Here is a 16565-nt window from a genome sequence, read left to right on the forward strand (position 1 = left end):
AAATGACAGTGCTACTGCAGCAAAAAATGATACTGAGGCAGAGGAAGGTGGGAGTGACATTCTGGTTGCTTGACAGATTTCATAGTTTATCTGCGTGGTTTTTGCTTTGGACATTGAAGGAAGTGGTTTAGCTGTTACGGGATTTTAAGAATTAACTCATTAGTTCTTGGTATATCTTGTAGTCTGTGGTCTTCTCTACTGCCATTTCACCTACGAAAAACAGAGAGCAGCAGATGGGACTTCTTTATTTCAGGCTAGCAGATGAAACCTGACTGTGTCTTAAAAGAACAAGATCACTCTCCTTAGTAGAAAACACTGGTGACGAATCTAAAGAGCTGTCTGCTGGGCAGTAGCCCAGCAGGATACACCATTGCCTGCTTGTTGAAAGTAGAGCATATAGCTAACCTTACCCTTGTATTTCCCCTAGTTGTAATATGTGAGGAGTGCCATGTGGAGGAAGGAGGAGCTCCATTTTCTCACCTCATTCTTGAACATTACTTCTTCAGTCTGGCACTTCCTGTCACTCTGACATTTTCACAGCACTTTTGCTCTGACTGACGTTACTCCTCTTTCCCACACTTAGGTTGGTTTTTATCTTCCTACTGCTTCTATGGCCTTTCCAACTCAGTGACAGAGTTCTGCTTCTGAAGATAACTGATGGCTTTCTGCATCTCCCATCTCTCCTTGCGCATGCCTTTCAGACCTGCCAGATTCAGGGTCTAACAATCTTTCCTGCTCCTAACACCTCATGCCAGTGGAAGCAAGCTGCAGGACAGCATGTTTTACAATTTTACTGCTTCAGTAGAGCTTATGTGCCTTGATTAGGAGTCTTCAGTGGCTTATGTTGGGGACTTTTCCTGTATTTTTCCCAAGCTGATAATTTCGCAGTATGGATGGGAACCTTTCAGCTACCAATTTACACCTATTAATATATTTCTGTACTTATATAGGGTATTTCCATTTTAATTTGCTGGTTAAAATTCCCATGCTACATTCTGCATTGTCACTTAAATTCCCCTACTGTTTATTACATCTCCAGCAACTGCAGCTTTAAGAGAGACTAAAGTTTGACTCTGACACCTTTTTAGAGCCTTTTCTTTAGGTCACCCATAGCCAAGACAGGGAAAATGTAGCTGTTAGTTATTTTTAAGTTTGTAGTAGGTCAGCTAGGAATCTAAATTATAATAACGTTGAACACCATAAATTGTGAAATCATAGATACAGTAACATGTAAAAGATGGAAAGGTAGACATTTTGGCAGTAGAGTGACACAGAAGTGAGAAGAGAAAACAAAGACTTTCACAATACTTAAAGTATTGAGGAAATAGAAATATTTTGAGGATAGGAAATGAGATCATAAATGGGACCAGAGAAAAGCAGTATGAGGGGAGGAAAGATAGAAGTAATTCACTATAAAAAAAAATGTTGCCATGTATCTTTTCCTATCTACCAGCATATTGTGCAAAGGCTGAGCTTTAAAACAGAAGAGTGTTAGAAAAATACTAATGCTTTAATGGACAGATCAATAAAAAACTGTACATCTTGATGTTAGGCAAGTTCTTGTAATTAGCAACTCTAAAAGTCATCATCATATTTTACCATGCAGCCAAGATGTATTTCACCCGTTGTAAGGTGCTTTGTTAAAGTATTTCATTCCAGCTGGTTTAGAATGGTAGTAAGTATCATCGTCGTTGTTCATGTCATCATTCATACACACAGAGAAACAAGATCATCAAGCAATGCAAGAAGTTGCCAATATTACAGAAAAACCAAGTGGTAAAGAGAAATAGCCACTGAAGTTCAGATACTGGCTCAGTTTCAGAATTAATGGTTGCGAATAACAGTTAAGAGCAGTCTGAGGCATTTTAGCATGTTTTCATTTGGAAACAAATGTACTTGGTAAGCTGTGGGTTGTAATAGTTGAAGGGGACTTCCCACAAATCTGGTGGAGAATAGACAAGTCCCAGTAGGGTATAAAATTTAAAACTTTCTGAAGATTTTTTGGCTTCTGATCCTGCAACCTCTCCCCTGTTAACTACTCTCAAAACATTAGCATACTTCCTGAAAGCACAGATGGCTGCACCGGGTAGAAGGTGCATGCTGCTTTTTCAAGTGCTTCTCATGTGCCAATTACATCATTTGGAGCTGCAGGTATTCTGATGGTTGGTCCTGACACCACAGTATGGCAGGAAAATGGTCACTTTGAACCAAACATTCAGGATGGGAGATTGGTTTAAAAGTTAGGAAAACTAAAACTGAGTTTTTCAAGAAATAATTAATCTCTCAATGAGAGTGGAAGGTGGGAATCAGGTCCCTGGCATCTCAATAAATTTTAAAAATATAGTTTAAAAAAAAAATGTATTTTCAGGTTATACTTATGGATCTTTTGAATCAGGTTGATTTAATTTTTACTTTGCTGGCATTACCATGTTGTACTTGTAATGTTTGTTCAATAGCAATAGTTGTTGATTAACAGGCCATCTAGATATGTGGAATATTATCTGTAGAATACTAACAACACCTAGTAAGAGTGGAGAGATCAGAAACATGCTTTCTAAATGCTAGTACTGCTTGGAACCTACACAGCATACTGCCAGACCTTGTGATCTTTCAATATTGATGGAGGCGCACCTATGACATAAGCTCCCCAAATTTGTGTTGTTAATTCTGGTGATTTTCCACGTCTCAGTAAACATTAAGGAACATTGACCTAGGCACTTAACAGAGAACAACCTCTGCTCTGAGGGCAAAACCACGTGGTGGTATACAAGTGCAATGCCAAGCAAAGAAATAGATGTTGAGTTACATGTTACTGCTGCCTTAGAATTTGTTACTCTCTACCTGCTTTTGCACACAGAATATTGACTTGAGAGAATATTATTAAAATGGTAATATTAGGAACCTAGAAGGTTCTGCACTTCTCTGTAAGAGGCATAGTTGGAGACAATGCTATTATATGGATGCGTTTCTAAAGCACCACCCTAAAAATTGTCTCCTGTCCATATTCATGCCATGAAGTTGTTACGTGGTGTGGGGCAGGTCATGAGGAATCAGAAGCTGTTTGAATAACATATATCCTTTTTTTCTAACCCCTGACTCAGCTGGGTTTTTTTTGGATGCCTAAGTGAAGCCGTTGGAGTCTGGCTATACCCTTTTTCTTTTAAGTGGGAGCTAGTCATGAGGATCAGTAGTGGCATGTAGAAGATGTTATGAAGTGCTACATATTCAGAGAAAAACCCCAGAGGTTATTAGGCATCACATACAGGAACTCACAACTAATGGGCACTCTCAAAGTTAATTTCTCTGATTCTGTTCTGTAACAGTGAATAATTTATTATCTTCAATTCACAAAGCTATTGCCCAAGCTGTGTTAAATTATTTTTGAAAATGCCCAATATATAAGTGATAAGCAGCTCTGAAAACCACCAGAAAGGGTTGATGGACCTGTATCTAGAGCAGTCTTTGAATGTTATATGGTTAATAATGTTTGAGAATGCAGAAAGGACAAGATAAGTTATGAAATAGTTGTACCTTGGGTTGCACTGCCTTTCCTATAGCATCCAATGACCTGCTGATGACAAACCTCTAGGAAGACACTTTTGGAGACTCTGGGATCTGCTGCTGGCAGCATCAGTCTGGCTTGCATTTCTAAGTCCCCATTTCAGCAAGACATCTAGGTTTGGGACTTCAATTTCCCTCATTTTGTATTAAGATGCATTTTTATTTCATGTGGCTGGAAGTCACATATGATTGAAGAAGGCTGAAGCCCTGGATCCCTTCCATAAGCCTTCTCAACTATGGGCATATGCACAAGGTTGATGAAATAGCCTAGTGAAGTCCATTATCCCTCTTTCCTTGGATTTGTCCCTCCATGGCTTTATGCATCCCTCCATGGCTTTGCCTGCTTCTCTTGTGCTGCTGTGACACGGGGAGGGAGCTGGCAAGGGGTCAGGACAGACAGCGTGTGGCTGCCCAGCAGCAGTGAAAGCAGCAGCATATGCTTAAGAATAGCAGCTTTTGTTTTTTAAGAGTCTTAAACTGATATGAGGAGCCAGGAGAGCCTATTACTATGGCTACCTGGAATGAAATGAGTTTTATAGTATAGGTTAAAAAAGAGGAACAAGGGAAAAGATGGGTAGATAAACAGTCACTAAGCAATGAATTTGATTGGAGACTACGAAATGTTTTAATAAAGAATGGTTAAAAATCTATTCAGTGGCCCTAAGTGAGAATTTTAACATGTTCTCAAATCTTGTGGCTATAATACAGGATTTTTCTACAGAAAGAGTATTACTTCTTATTGTCATGCCTAACTTTTTCATCCAACTTCTCTGCTGAAAATGGAGCAAAATGACAGCACACGTAAAACATCAAGAAATGGCATAACTGGTAAAAGAAGACTTAAATCTGAAAACTGAAGTATTAAAAACAAGGAGGTTAATGATTTTTGCTAATATTTAGCAATGGCTTATTCTGTGGCTTTCATAAGTGACACGTTTTTCTGTAAAATGGGATTATGAGCATTTTATCTACTATGCGGCAAGCAGTATGACAGTGATGAGTTAGCATTTGCACAGATGTTTGATTAATAAACCTTTTGGCTCAGAAATCATCACAGCTTTATTTTTTTTCTTTTCATACAGATAAAGGAATAAAAGTCTCATGCTATGCATAAATTATAGTGCTCAATCTATAGGTTTTTTCTAAACTAATTTGTGATTAAGAGCTACAAAATAAATAGCAATAGAAACACAGTTAATTTCATATACTAGCATGTGGTTGCTAAATTCAGGTCTTGGGAGGTTATAAAATTAATCCATTTTTACAAGTCACCTATATATAGTATAATTATTTTACACAGCTGTGAGTAAAAGTAATTACTTTTTTATAGTCTCAGATATATTAGATATTTCAGATATATATGAGTGGATTCACACATTTTTTTGGTATGTGGATAGAGCTGAAGCATAATCTCTGACTGATACTGACTAAATCTTGCACAGTATATGTCACTTTGATTTGTTGCATACTCTGCTACAGTTTAGGGATCATTAATTCTGCTGAACTGAAAAAATTCACTCTGCAGTCTCTTTTATCTCTGAATACGTATCTCATAAATTTTTGTTCATTGTCTAGAAGTTTTGTAGCATGGGACTAGATACAGGAAGTAATTTTGCGTTTAGTGGGTACATTTGCTCCTCGTGGGTTTCTTCATCTCTTAGTGCACAATCCATTTGGGCTTTTGGGGACTAATATTCTCTCATTTCTCTGTTTCTTCCTGTGTATTTTCATCAGTTTCTTCACACTAAAGCCCATTATTTTGTCAAGTGTTATTTCTGAAATTCGTATGTTAACACTGTTTCCTAAAGCATCTCCTTTTGGCCATAGACACAAATGATACTGAAGTATGTCCAACATTTCTCTGACTTTGCAGAACATTGCTATCTATATTACATGGACAATAAGCATCAAAACTCAAACACATGCAGATTATATTAGGATTTGTTATTAGTCCGTTAGCATTTAAAGGTCTCAGAAATAACACATCTCAATTATAACAGTTTATGGAGTTACATCTACAACTGGAAGATGATGGACAGGCTGACTGTCTTTTCTGAGTGCTCCAGGTAGTGAAAGCAGAAAGTAGACATCTGCTGTTCTTTTAAAAAATGCTGTTGTAGAGATGGTCTATAAACCTCCTGTATCTTCTCTGAACAAAAATGGCACAGAAATTACAAGCCACAAGTGTGGAGCCCTATGAAAGAAAGCAAAAGATGTGCTATTTGGATATAAATACAAAACAGGAAAACAGTTTCTTTTCTAAAAATGAAATATGTCAAGCGTTTATTTGTGGTAACAGAATGGGTTTTGCTGTTCTTTTGTATGAGGTGAGGTGAATGTTGGAGTAGTGTCCTGGTTTCGACTGGCAGAGTTCATTTTTTCTCAGCTGGTACAGCTGGTACAGTGCTGTGTTTTGGATTCAGTATGAGAATAATGTTGATAACACACTGATGTTTTAGGTACTGCTGAGTAGTGCTTACCCTAAGTCAAGGACAGTTTCGGTGTCTCATGCCCTGCCAGCAAGCAGGTGCACTGGAAGCGAGGAGGGAGCACAGCTGGAACAGCTGACCCGAGCTGGCCATAGAACATCATGCCTAGTGTATAAACTGGGGCGTTACCCAGCAAGGGGGGAACCAGTCATGTCTCAGGTGGAGTTTGGCTTGACTTGGTGGGTGTTGAGCAAATGTATTGTGCATCACTGAACCCCCAGGTCTAACTTTGTATTCTCCACCCCATCCCACTGGGGTGGGGGAAAGTGAGTGAGTGCCTGTGAGGTGCTTAGTTGCCAGCTCAGCTTAAACCATGGCAAGTAGCTACACAGATGGGTAGCAAAACAGCCCTTTTAAGTCATATATTTGGTAACATATTTTGGCTCTTAATTTATATGCATTTCTATAATTGTAACAAGAATGGAGCAATTAAGAAAACATTTTGTGTAAATATATCCTTGATGCAAATTGCAGTTTGTGGAGGGTTTGAACAATTGCTTTAGGTTCTTCTAAGGCTTTTAATTGCTTCTGAGTAGGAAGGAATTCTTGTTTTGTCTGGAAGAGGTTAGACATCTTCCAGGTGGAGTGATCAAAATGCTGTGAGACCCATCAGGCAGGCCAGAGCTGGGTTTACAGAAGATAACTGCATACTCTGGCAAAACACTTAACCCTCCTTAAAGCTAAGGGCACTTTCAGACAGAGCTGTGCTGAGAGTCCGTAGACAGGCATTACTGGATAAATGCCAAGGACTTTTTCATACCTTCCAAGAAAAACAACTGTCCTCTCATATCCAATCCCTCAAGCTCTCCTTTCTATTTTCCTGGGCTCAGTACTTGCATAAGGGTGGTGTCACAGGGTGGGAATGGGAGGGGTTCAAAGGAGAAGAACTTCGTGCTGCCTGTGTGCTGCAAAACTAGCTTGATGAGTTTAAGTTCCCTTACTTGTTTTTGTACCTAAGATTTCACTTTGTGCATTCTTCCTCAAAGCAGCTCAATTTTTCACTGCAAACTAGTGAGAAAAAGTGGGCTATCAGCCCACTCTTACTTCATCCAGAGCCAGGGTATACCTGCATAATGTGTGGAATTAGGGAGTATGAAAGAAGCCTGAATGTCTAGTTTCTGAATAACCTCTCCATTGTACTTCGTCTCCGCTTATCACATTTAGTATCCAAACCAAGCATGTATTAATACCCACAGAGGTGATTTCATCCATGTCATTTCTTTGACTCACCATGCTTTGAAACTTTACAAAAAATCCTTTGACATCTTGTGAAAACTTAAGAATAAAAGTATTTCTATATGTAGAGGGAACTGCATGGAGGAAACATGATTTACTTATCAAGGAGAAGGGCCTGGCACCACTTCAGATTAAACTTCTGCAATAATGAGTGCAGAAAATGGGGAAACGTATACATTTTAAAGTCTAGCTGGTGAATAAATTGTGGTGGCAGTCACAACTGGATTAATGTTGATCTCTTTTGCATGTTGTAGGCATTCTTTCAGAGCAGTGCATTGGAAGCATATCTTGTTTTAGACTAAAGAAATTAACTTCTTGATATGTAATAGCTGCAGAGCAACTTGGGAAACTGGTGATAGATCACAGATGACACAAGGGTGAGGCAGCACAGCCCATAGGGATTATGACATATTGCTGTGAATATTCAAAGCTGCTCTTTCCAAAATAGCAGAATGCTGCTGTACCTAGAAAAGTCAGGAAGGATAACTTTTATTCTGAGAAATACTGATTTGAGAGGGCATTAGGAATTATTTAAAGCTTATTAATTTATTGACCTGTAAGAATGTCTGAACCAAAAAAAGAGCAAGGAAAGTATTTCAGCCTCCAGCCTCTCCTGCTTTCATATGAATTTGGTATCTATCTCTGATCCACCTTTGAGAAATGAGGGGATTTCAGCTGCTTCTGAACAAGACCATAGACCTGAATATCAGAGCAAATAATCAGTAACTTGATTCCTGGTGCAGCTGATCTTTAAATGACTGGTCTGTGTACAACATAAAAGAAGTCATTTATGACACAAAAAACCTTAATTGACTTTGACCTCTGTTCAAAGATCCTTTTTTTAATCAATCCAGTAAATCATACCTGATTAGAATGGAGCTTTCTAATGTAACTTAATTTATTTCTTCAATAGGAACATTCATTAAAAGGGGATTAAAAAAAATATTCTTCTTTCTCTAATACTAACATTTTTGTCCACATCATCGATGTTATCAGTTGCACCCTTATGGAAGGCAAGGAATTTTATAAACCAGAATTTTGAAAGTATGTGAAGTAGTCTGTGGGAAGGGAAGAGGAGATAGTTGCCTGTTTTAAAGTTTCTGGAGTCTGGCTTCCATTACTAGGGTTCCTGCTGAGGTCTGTTGAGAGCTTCTGCACAGCCAGAAATTACTCTGCAAAGTGCTGAGCTGCTCAGCATAACATGCTCTCAAAATCCACCAGATAATATGAAGATGTGTCTGCAGAAAACAAACTTCATCCATATCCTCCTTATTCTCTTACTGATAGCAAATTCTGAAGCCATATGTTGGGGCATAATGTCACAGACATTTAAGTATGGTTTTAAATATGATTTTAAATATTGCCAAATAATTTATGACTGAAAAATATTAACTATGGCTTATAAAAATTAAGAACTTCCACTGAACTTAAGGTATGTATGTCTGGCAAGGAATCTTTAATGTCTTGGGGTAAAGCCCGACGGATTTGGAAAAATAAGACTAGCTCCCAAGTCAGACTCTCTCTTATCCAAAAAGCCTGTTGACTGTTTTTGACAGTACATAAGAACCTGACACAATTTAAAAAAAAAAGAAAAAGGAAACCTAATCTCTGCTAAAAATCTTCTGAAAGGCAGTAGCATTTTATGTGATTGAAGATACAATGGAGAACCTTGTGTCGGCAATGTTTTTGGTTACTGGACTTCTTAAATGCCTGCTCTGACCCACAGCTTTTAGGACCAGAGACTCTTACTTTCCAATTAAATTACCCAATATGAGCAATAAAGATTTTTGACATTAAAAACACTGTGTCAACAAAACAAAATTAGAAATTCTCAGACAAATTCTGATGCTGTTTACCTGTAATCCATAAGTGAGGGATATTTTTTGCATATACTGCTTGTAGCTGAATTTCATAATAAATTCAAACAAGCATATGAAACACATGTATCTTTTAATACTTAGAAATGTACTGTTCTTCACAACTATGACATAAAATTCTGGTTTAACTTAGCTGCAGTGGTCCCAGTGAAAGCAGAAAAATACTTCAAATTTTTGTTGTGAAAGTGTAAGAGACTCCAGAGAAAACAACAATACCAGCTCAAGTACACATGTGTTGAAAAAAAAAAAAAGAAAAAAGAAGATGCCACAGGGAGAAAAACAGTCTTGAGGTAACCCTAGAAATGTCATGATTTAGGGTAATTCTGTCCCAGTCATTGCAAAAATGTTACACAACTTTTAATTTGTGAATGAATTACTTGTGGGAAATCGCTTTTTTCAGATTATAATTGTCACTGTTTCTGTAGACACAGAGTATATAAAACTCAGTAACTGTCTTTTCATACAGAGGAAAAGATGATCTTCATTCTTAAACTTCTTTGTTGTTTTATGCAGAGAATAGCGTCTCTTTTTAATACAGAAAGCCGGAAATGTCACTATCCTGCCATATCTTACTCTTCATACAACTTTGAATATTTCCTTTTGGATAATTTCCACCAGTAGTTTCCAAAGGTTGTGCAGTAAGGAATTGCCATTTGGTCAGATAAAGCTCTAAGAAATGTTCCAAATTAATGGTTTGTATGACGGTACCAAAACCCTATTTTTTCCAGCCAAAATATAAACCCTTGAGTAACCATAAGTCATCATCTGACTAGTCCTGAGCTGCTTTAATCAAAGAACTCTTCATAGTTTTATTTTTTGAAAGGTTAATAAAGCCTCACATAAACTCCTAATAGGAATTTAAAATGGGTTAGAAAAGTTCATCCTCTCCCTAAATCCTTTCCACTATGGTTATTTGCCTTGGCCAGGTGTTACTTACAGAACTTCTTTAGAATTCAGATTTCTCTCTAGTTAGTTCAGATGAATGAATTAGACTTCATTACATGTATTTTACTATGGTTTGTATAAACACAAAAAAAAAAAAAAAAAAAAAAGAAAAAAGCCAAAGACTCTAATGATTTATTTACATTTTCTTTGTAAATTGTGGCAGTATTCAGTACTTCTGAATAGAGATAATTGTACATTATCTGTACAATAATGGTGGGAAAAGGAAATGGTACCTTACAGGCAATTTGTGCCTTCATTATATTCATGAGCAGGATACTTTGATCAAATTTCTTCACTATTCTGTTGTGTATCCTAAGAGAAAAAGTGTTTCAAGCCTTCTTTGACACTAATTAAACATATTCAAGAACTGATATGTTTTCTAAAAATCATGAAGCTGTTCATCTCTGTATTTATGAAAGACATACTATACAGTAAGTGGGGATAAAATCAAAATTAGTAAAATCAGTTTTTATTGAGAGACAAGGCTTGGTTGTAAGTTGAGCAGCACAAACATGTTTGACCATAGCTTTAAATTGTCTGTGTTCTCTGTGGTCTCATGGAAAAGCGGGAGTTCACTAGTTTGCCTGTCTGTATTGGGAATTCAATCTCTTGGGGCTTGAGGTAAAGATCTTTTTCAGCTTAAGGCACAGTGAAGCCTTTGGCAGCCCTACATATGCACATTTATATATAATTTATATGAAATTAACGAGAAATCACAGAAACTATACTCTTACTTTGATACAGTGATTGACCAATGGGTCCTGTCTGGACACAGTCAAATAGTGAGGGTAGTCCTCCTCATTGGGAAAGTGAGGGCAGGAAGAAACTGCAAGAGCAGTAAGCCACACCTATTTAGATCTGAATCATTTAAATCATTCAAAACATAGCTAGTTGATGCTGTTTCAGGGAAAAGTATCAGCTTTGATCTCATCACTGTTCTGTTGGTCAAAGTGTAAGAATGGTCTATTCTTCAGCTTTTGTGGGGACAAAAAAATGAAAACAGATATTTTGGAACAGTAATGCAAAATAAAAAGCTACAATTATGTTGATAAAGTAAATGAAGCTCTCCTGAAGTCACACATTTTCCATGCAGATAGTTTGTAAGCTGTCAAGTGTCCTGAAAATGTAAAATGATGTTTCCTATTTGCGGTTGAACCATCCTTCCGGCAAGTATTTTGTAAAATATTTAAATAACAAGTAGACATGAAAACAGTTCAAGTCAACTTACTTTAAATGTTTAACTACCTTTGTTGCTCTTTTCACCACTTAGTGCCTTTTCTTTGTCTTATGCATGTATGTGTGTATGTATATATGTATGTATGTTAAATGTTATTTCTTAGTATCTTCCTAAAAATGGAATCTAGGATATTTTTAACAATTTAGTCTTTGAAAATCTGTGATGTAGTTTTGGTTATCACTTTTGTACTTTCTGAACTTTTTCAGTGTGACACATTACCTGCATCAGTATTACTGGTTTGGGTCAGAATTGCTCTAAGATACAAATGATGCCAAAAAAGTGAAAACCTACTCATTTTTGCTACGCAGTAACCATATATACAGTCATGAATATACTGTGTTACAAAGAGTAGCTGAATCTCCTTGCAGTGATGTGTCCAGTTTGCTGGATGACTGAAGACCAACTTCATTTGTATAAAATGAGAAACACTGCTGTTTGCCAACCTCTTACTATTCAGTGCTGTGTCTTGGTACAAATAAAAGTGGGTATGTGTGTCCTGTAGTCTCCAAGAGCTCTACAAAAGCGTCCGTAAATTAGGGGTAAGAGCAGCGCAGTGCAATTACAACAGCAGGGTTCGTTTCTCACATCAGTTTTGTAATCAGATTTCTGAACTGGCTATGCTGGAGGCAGTTTCAGTTCTGTATAAGATAATGAGCTGTACATCTCTTTAAGATCTCACTTTGTGTTTTATCTCTCAGGTTGGTACAAGAGGATGTGGGAATGGACATCCCCTTAGCTGAGGGTGTACTAAGCCCCAGTTCAACAGAGATGAGACCTGGTGAGAGAAGCTCTTGCTCGTTTTCTTAATTATATCTTATTCCTGTGGCATATAATTATGCAGTGAGAATGATGTTTCTGTGCTGATAAAGAATCAGTTCAGTGTTAAAAAGAAAAAAGCATTAAGTTTGCTTTATTTAGTCAGTTTTCTCCTTCACTTGAGAAATAATAATTATAGTGTGACATTTTCTCTTGGGCATTGTTACCACTTGTTTAGTCCTTCTAAAGGTTTAATAGTCTATATTATTTATTTTATAATTGACTACTGTCTAAGTGAACTAAGTTAGACAAAACAACTTGAAATGTACCATACAAGGCAGAGGCAAGGAGCAAAGGTGTATCTTTTGTCTTGTTGAGTACTACTTCTATTTAAGACTGATTAAGAGACTCAGAGACTTTTTTATTTGTTATTGTATTGAGAAAGATATTATATAACTAAAGCTAAAGCCATAAGTATTTGCAAATCAACACTGAGTGCATAAGAAAATAAATATTTACAATGGCTTTTGACTCATACAAATTTTCCCAGGACTTGGCAACGTCTTGATTCATAATTCAAATGATTTGTATTTGCCCTTTAAATTCTTAAACATCATGGGTCAGAGCATGTTCAAAACCTGTTTTTTGTCTGATGATGGCGAAAGAGTGAATCTGGTTTTAGCATAATTTAAGAGCTCTGTGCTACATTTGCCGCTCCTGTAGATTCTTGTTTAATTTCATTAAACATTATTGTTAATCTTTGTGTTTTGTGTTAGATGGTCTTAAATGTCATGCTGTTACTAGAATTGATCTGTCCCAGTGTGTTGAAAGGTAGTTTTTGAGTACCTGGAAGATTAATTGTATGTAGAATAGATAAAGTTCTTTTTCTCTTCTTTTTTTTTTTTTTCCTTTTATTCAGAACCTCCCAATTCTCTTGATCTTAATGGTTCCCAACCCAGAAGGATAAAGCTCACTGCTCCAAACATCAATCTCTCATTGGACCAGAGTGAAGGGTCTGTACTTTCTGATGATAATTTGGATACACCCGATGAAATAGACATTAATGTAGATGACCTTGACACTCCTGATGAAGCAGACTCTTTTGAATACACTGGACAAGGTAATATTCTAGACGGTAAATGTAGAGTTCATCTCTGTTTCTTTTTTTACGGCTCACATGCTCAGTTTCATGTCTTTCAGGTTATCAGTATGGTTAAAGCGTTTGAGAGTTAATGCTAGGCATCCAGGTATTTTTACTGTCTGCTATTTTTTAACCTTTAATATTCCTCCTGTGTAAAGTATTATCCTTCTATTTATTCAGAGTGCAGAAAGAAAGAGTACAGCTGAATTAATAAAGTAAGAGCAGCTACCTAGGGAGAATCAGGTTCAAAGTCCTGTCTTTGTCCATTGCCATAGGACTTGTCCAAAAACAATTGTTCAAGAAGCAGAAAGCAGCTGCCTGTTGCTGTAGAGAATGCTATAGCTAACTGCAGCTTCTTGCAGCTCTGGCCAGCTCTAGGTGGCAGTTACATTGGTCATATTTAGGAATATAACTTTGTGCAAAATATATTGGCTGCACCAAACATCTATAAATGAGGTAGACACAATGTGCTGAGAGGTCTTTTGTTAGGAAGAAAAGGTCTGCTTTTTATTCCCATGATTGGAAAGCTGAGATATGGAAGGTGTGTGCATGGCATGATAAGCCAGCTCAGGTGGTGGAACAACAGAATTCCTCGTTCCACTAATTTAAATGTCCTTTCTCAGCAGGGGTAGCTATACAGCATAGATGCACCCTGAAGTGTGCAATGGATACTTCACTCTTCCTTCACATATTAATGATTTTCTCTCATAGACATATGATGTAAAGGTTTTACTCAGTTTACTTAGTTCCATGATGTACAAAATATGGTGTTTCCTATTCCTTGCTAGTACCTTATAAAAAGTAAAACATATAAGAACTGTAATCACTGATGTAAATATGAACAGATCATAAGCTATTGGAGGGGAAAATAAGTGTGAACATTTTACAACCGAGAGCAGAAAGAAACTTCAAAAATGGATCAGTATTAAAAATGCCCTAGGGTATATCACCGTGTCCTGCAGCCATAGGGAGGAGGAGAGAAGATCCAGCAGGCAGGAATTGTGCAGCAAGATTGATTTATTTAATTATTTTACAAACTCTTTTATAGACTTTTTTCTTCATAGTCTAATTGGACAAGGATCAGCCACCCCTTGGGGTGATTGGCTAAAATCCTAAAACAGCCATTGTCAAAATATTTTTCTACTGTACTATAAACAAGACTTTTCAAGGTTGCAGGTGTTTCATTGTTTACAGAACTCTGCTACTATCTTTTGTGAGAGAAAAATCTCTCACAGACTTAGAAAATAGCAAGAAAACCCTTGCTAGCAGCATTTTTGTATCCACAGATCAGTTTAAACTGAATTTTCCCATGCATTTACTTTCCCTAATGCTGGTGAGGTTGCTGGAGCATACAAGAACAGTTGCATCATTTTAAGTGGTATTGCCAAAGAGGCATTACTGTGTACTCAATCATGCATGAGGGTCTCTAATGTTACTTCTCATTAAGAGGCCAATTTCCTTATGGGTAGATGCAGAGTGTGGTGATGAGTTGCTTGATGGTTAGAAGATTTTATAGCAAAGGTTGAAACTAACATGCACACACATGGGATCACATGCTTAGACTGTTGTGACTACCATGTGAGAGAAAAAGTCTCTGTCTGCAGTAGAACAGATGTTGCCTTTAAGTCCTCAAGTAATTAAATTCAACTCCAGCGATTTTGGTAGCAGTTGCATTGATGGCAGGCATTTCCTCCCACTGGTTTTCTGCTGCTTTCTAAATGTGGTGATTTGTTCAGTTCTTAAAGTTGGACCAATTTCCCCAGACTCCTAAGTGAAGAGCTCAAGGTCCCTCTGGTTTTGGTGACATTTATGCAGTTTCATAGTTAAGTTTTTAGATACTTAATAATAAAAATGTCTTCCACTGAGATGAGCCATGAAAAGAGTAGAAAAGACAAAAAAAAATTCAACATATTATCAAAATAAGCCAGCAATAAAAGAAGTTGGCTATATGTAATGTTAATCTGATAGCTAAGATTATAGTCATAAGAACTAGTTCAGAATGTCTTGTTTGCATGTTAAATAACCTTTGTTATCTTTGTACTCCTGTACTCTACTGTTAGCTGTTAAGCATTCGATGTTACCAGCAATCTCCCACAGTTCAGTGTTTCTAACTGCTGCCAAACCCAGGAAAGTAAATACTGAGAAAATATAGCTGCTGAGACCAGAGAGAACAGTGATTTTTTTCGTGATCAGACTGTGGATGGTCCCTTTGAACTACAAAAGGCAGCTGAGAAAAGCAAAACTGTTACCATGGTTCAGGGGTCCACCTCATCACTGACAAATGTCTCCATATTACAAGAAATACTGAAAACCATTTGCTCAAAAGAATGGTGAAGAAGAATCATCACAACTACAATATGCATGAAAATAGATGAGAGCAGAAATACTAAAGTACTTGTCTTAAACTAGCACCTGGCTTGTTTAGAGATTGGTTGATCATCAGTTTCACAGGGTGGGGGTTGTTTGTCACTAATACCATACATTCCAACATTCTCTTTCAGAAGCCATGCTAGTTTCTGAAATGAGCTTTTTATGATTATTGCTTTAGATGACATAAAAATTGCATTTCTGAAAACCATATATGAGTATCAGAGAAGGCCTGCTCTCAAATCAGCACTATTTTATAAAGTAAGACTGTTTATTGTTTTTTCTGAAGGTACTTATTTCCTTTCTAAATTGCACACTGGTGCATCTTTCTCTGCAAAATCAGCACTCTAGGCAATAAGGGAGAGCTACTTCATCAGCAAGAGGCAATCTAGTACCATTTCTATTAAAAAATAGGTCATGCATCCAATTTCAATATTGTAAGTTTTATCAGGATCTTGGTAATTTTTCATCGTCTACAGTTTCACCAACCAAAAAAAATTACCAAACCCCAAATACAATTTCAGCATTGGTCTGCCAGGTGCCTAGCCCAGCCTCTTTTCATTAAGCTTTGTTCTGCCAGCTATGCTTTTCTGCTTCAGTCATGTTCTTTCCACTTTATGAGGAATCAACTGATCAGACACTCTTCCTAGGCTGTGCTTATAATCCCATCTGTCTATTCTAAAAGTACCTGCATGATAGTGTCCTGTGGGGACCCTATATCCTTACAGGAATGGGCTGCCCTGCAACGGCCTATCAGAGTTTGCATAGCTTGACTGTACGCATGTAATTTTCATATTGCTACCAACAGCACCTTTGCAAAACCGACAACATACAAAATTGCATTAAGATACCTAGGTTTGGAGGTAGTGGGGTTATGCATTTTTTAAGCTTATTCCCAGTGTCATGGAATATGTGGTATTTCAAAGCTGAATGCTATTGTTAGACATCGCGAGCAT

At 37.2% G+C, this 16565-nt stretch overlaps 1 protein-coding gene across 10 annotated transcripts in view; it reads left to right on the forward strand.

Annotated features, from left to right (window-relative positions):
- PRUNE2 (prune homolog 2 with BCH domain) overlaps positions 1 to 16565 on the forward strand; it is a 137231-nt gene that overhangs the window by 97097 nt on the left and 23569 nt on the right. For all 10 annotated transcript variants that reach the window (XR_007200844.1, XM_048291053.1, XM_048291056.1 and 7 more), the window contains 2 exons: positions 12044 to 12123; positions 13021 to 13221. Coding sequence is in view for 9 of the 10 variants with exons in the window: in XM_048291053.1 (XP_048147010.1) it covers positions 12044 to 12123; positions 13021 to 13221 (281 nt within the window). In the remaining variant the exon portion in view is untranslated. The remainder of the gene's footprint in view (positions 1 to 12043; positions 12124 to 13020; positions 13222 to 16565) is intronic.

Source organism: Corvus hawaiiensis, chromosome Z (assembly GCF_020740725.1).
Source record: "Corvus hawaiiensis isolate bCorHaw1 chromosome Z, bCorHaw1.pri.cur, whole genome shotgun sequence".
NCBI lineage: Eukaryota > Metazoa > Chordata > Aves > Passeriformes > Corvidae > Corvus > Corvus hawaiiensis.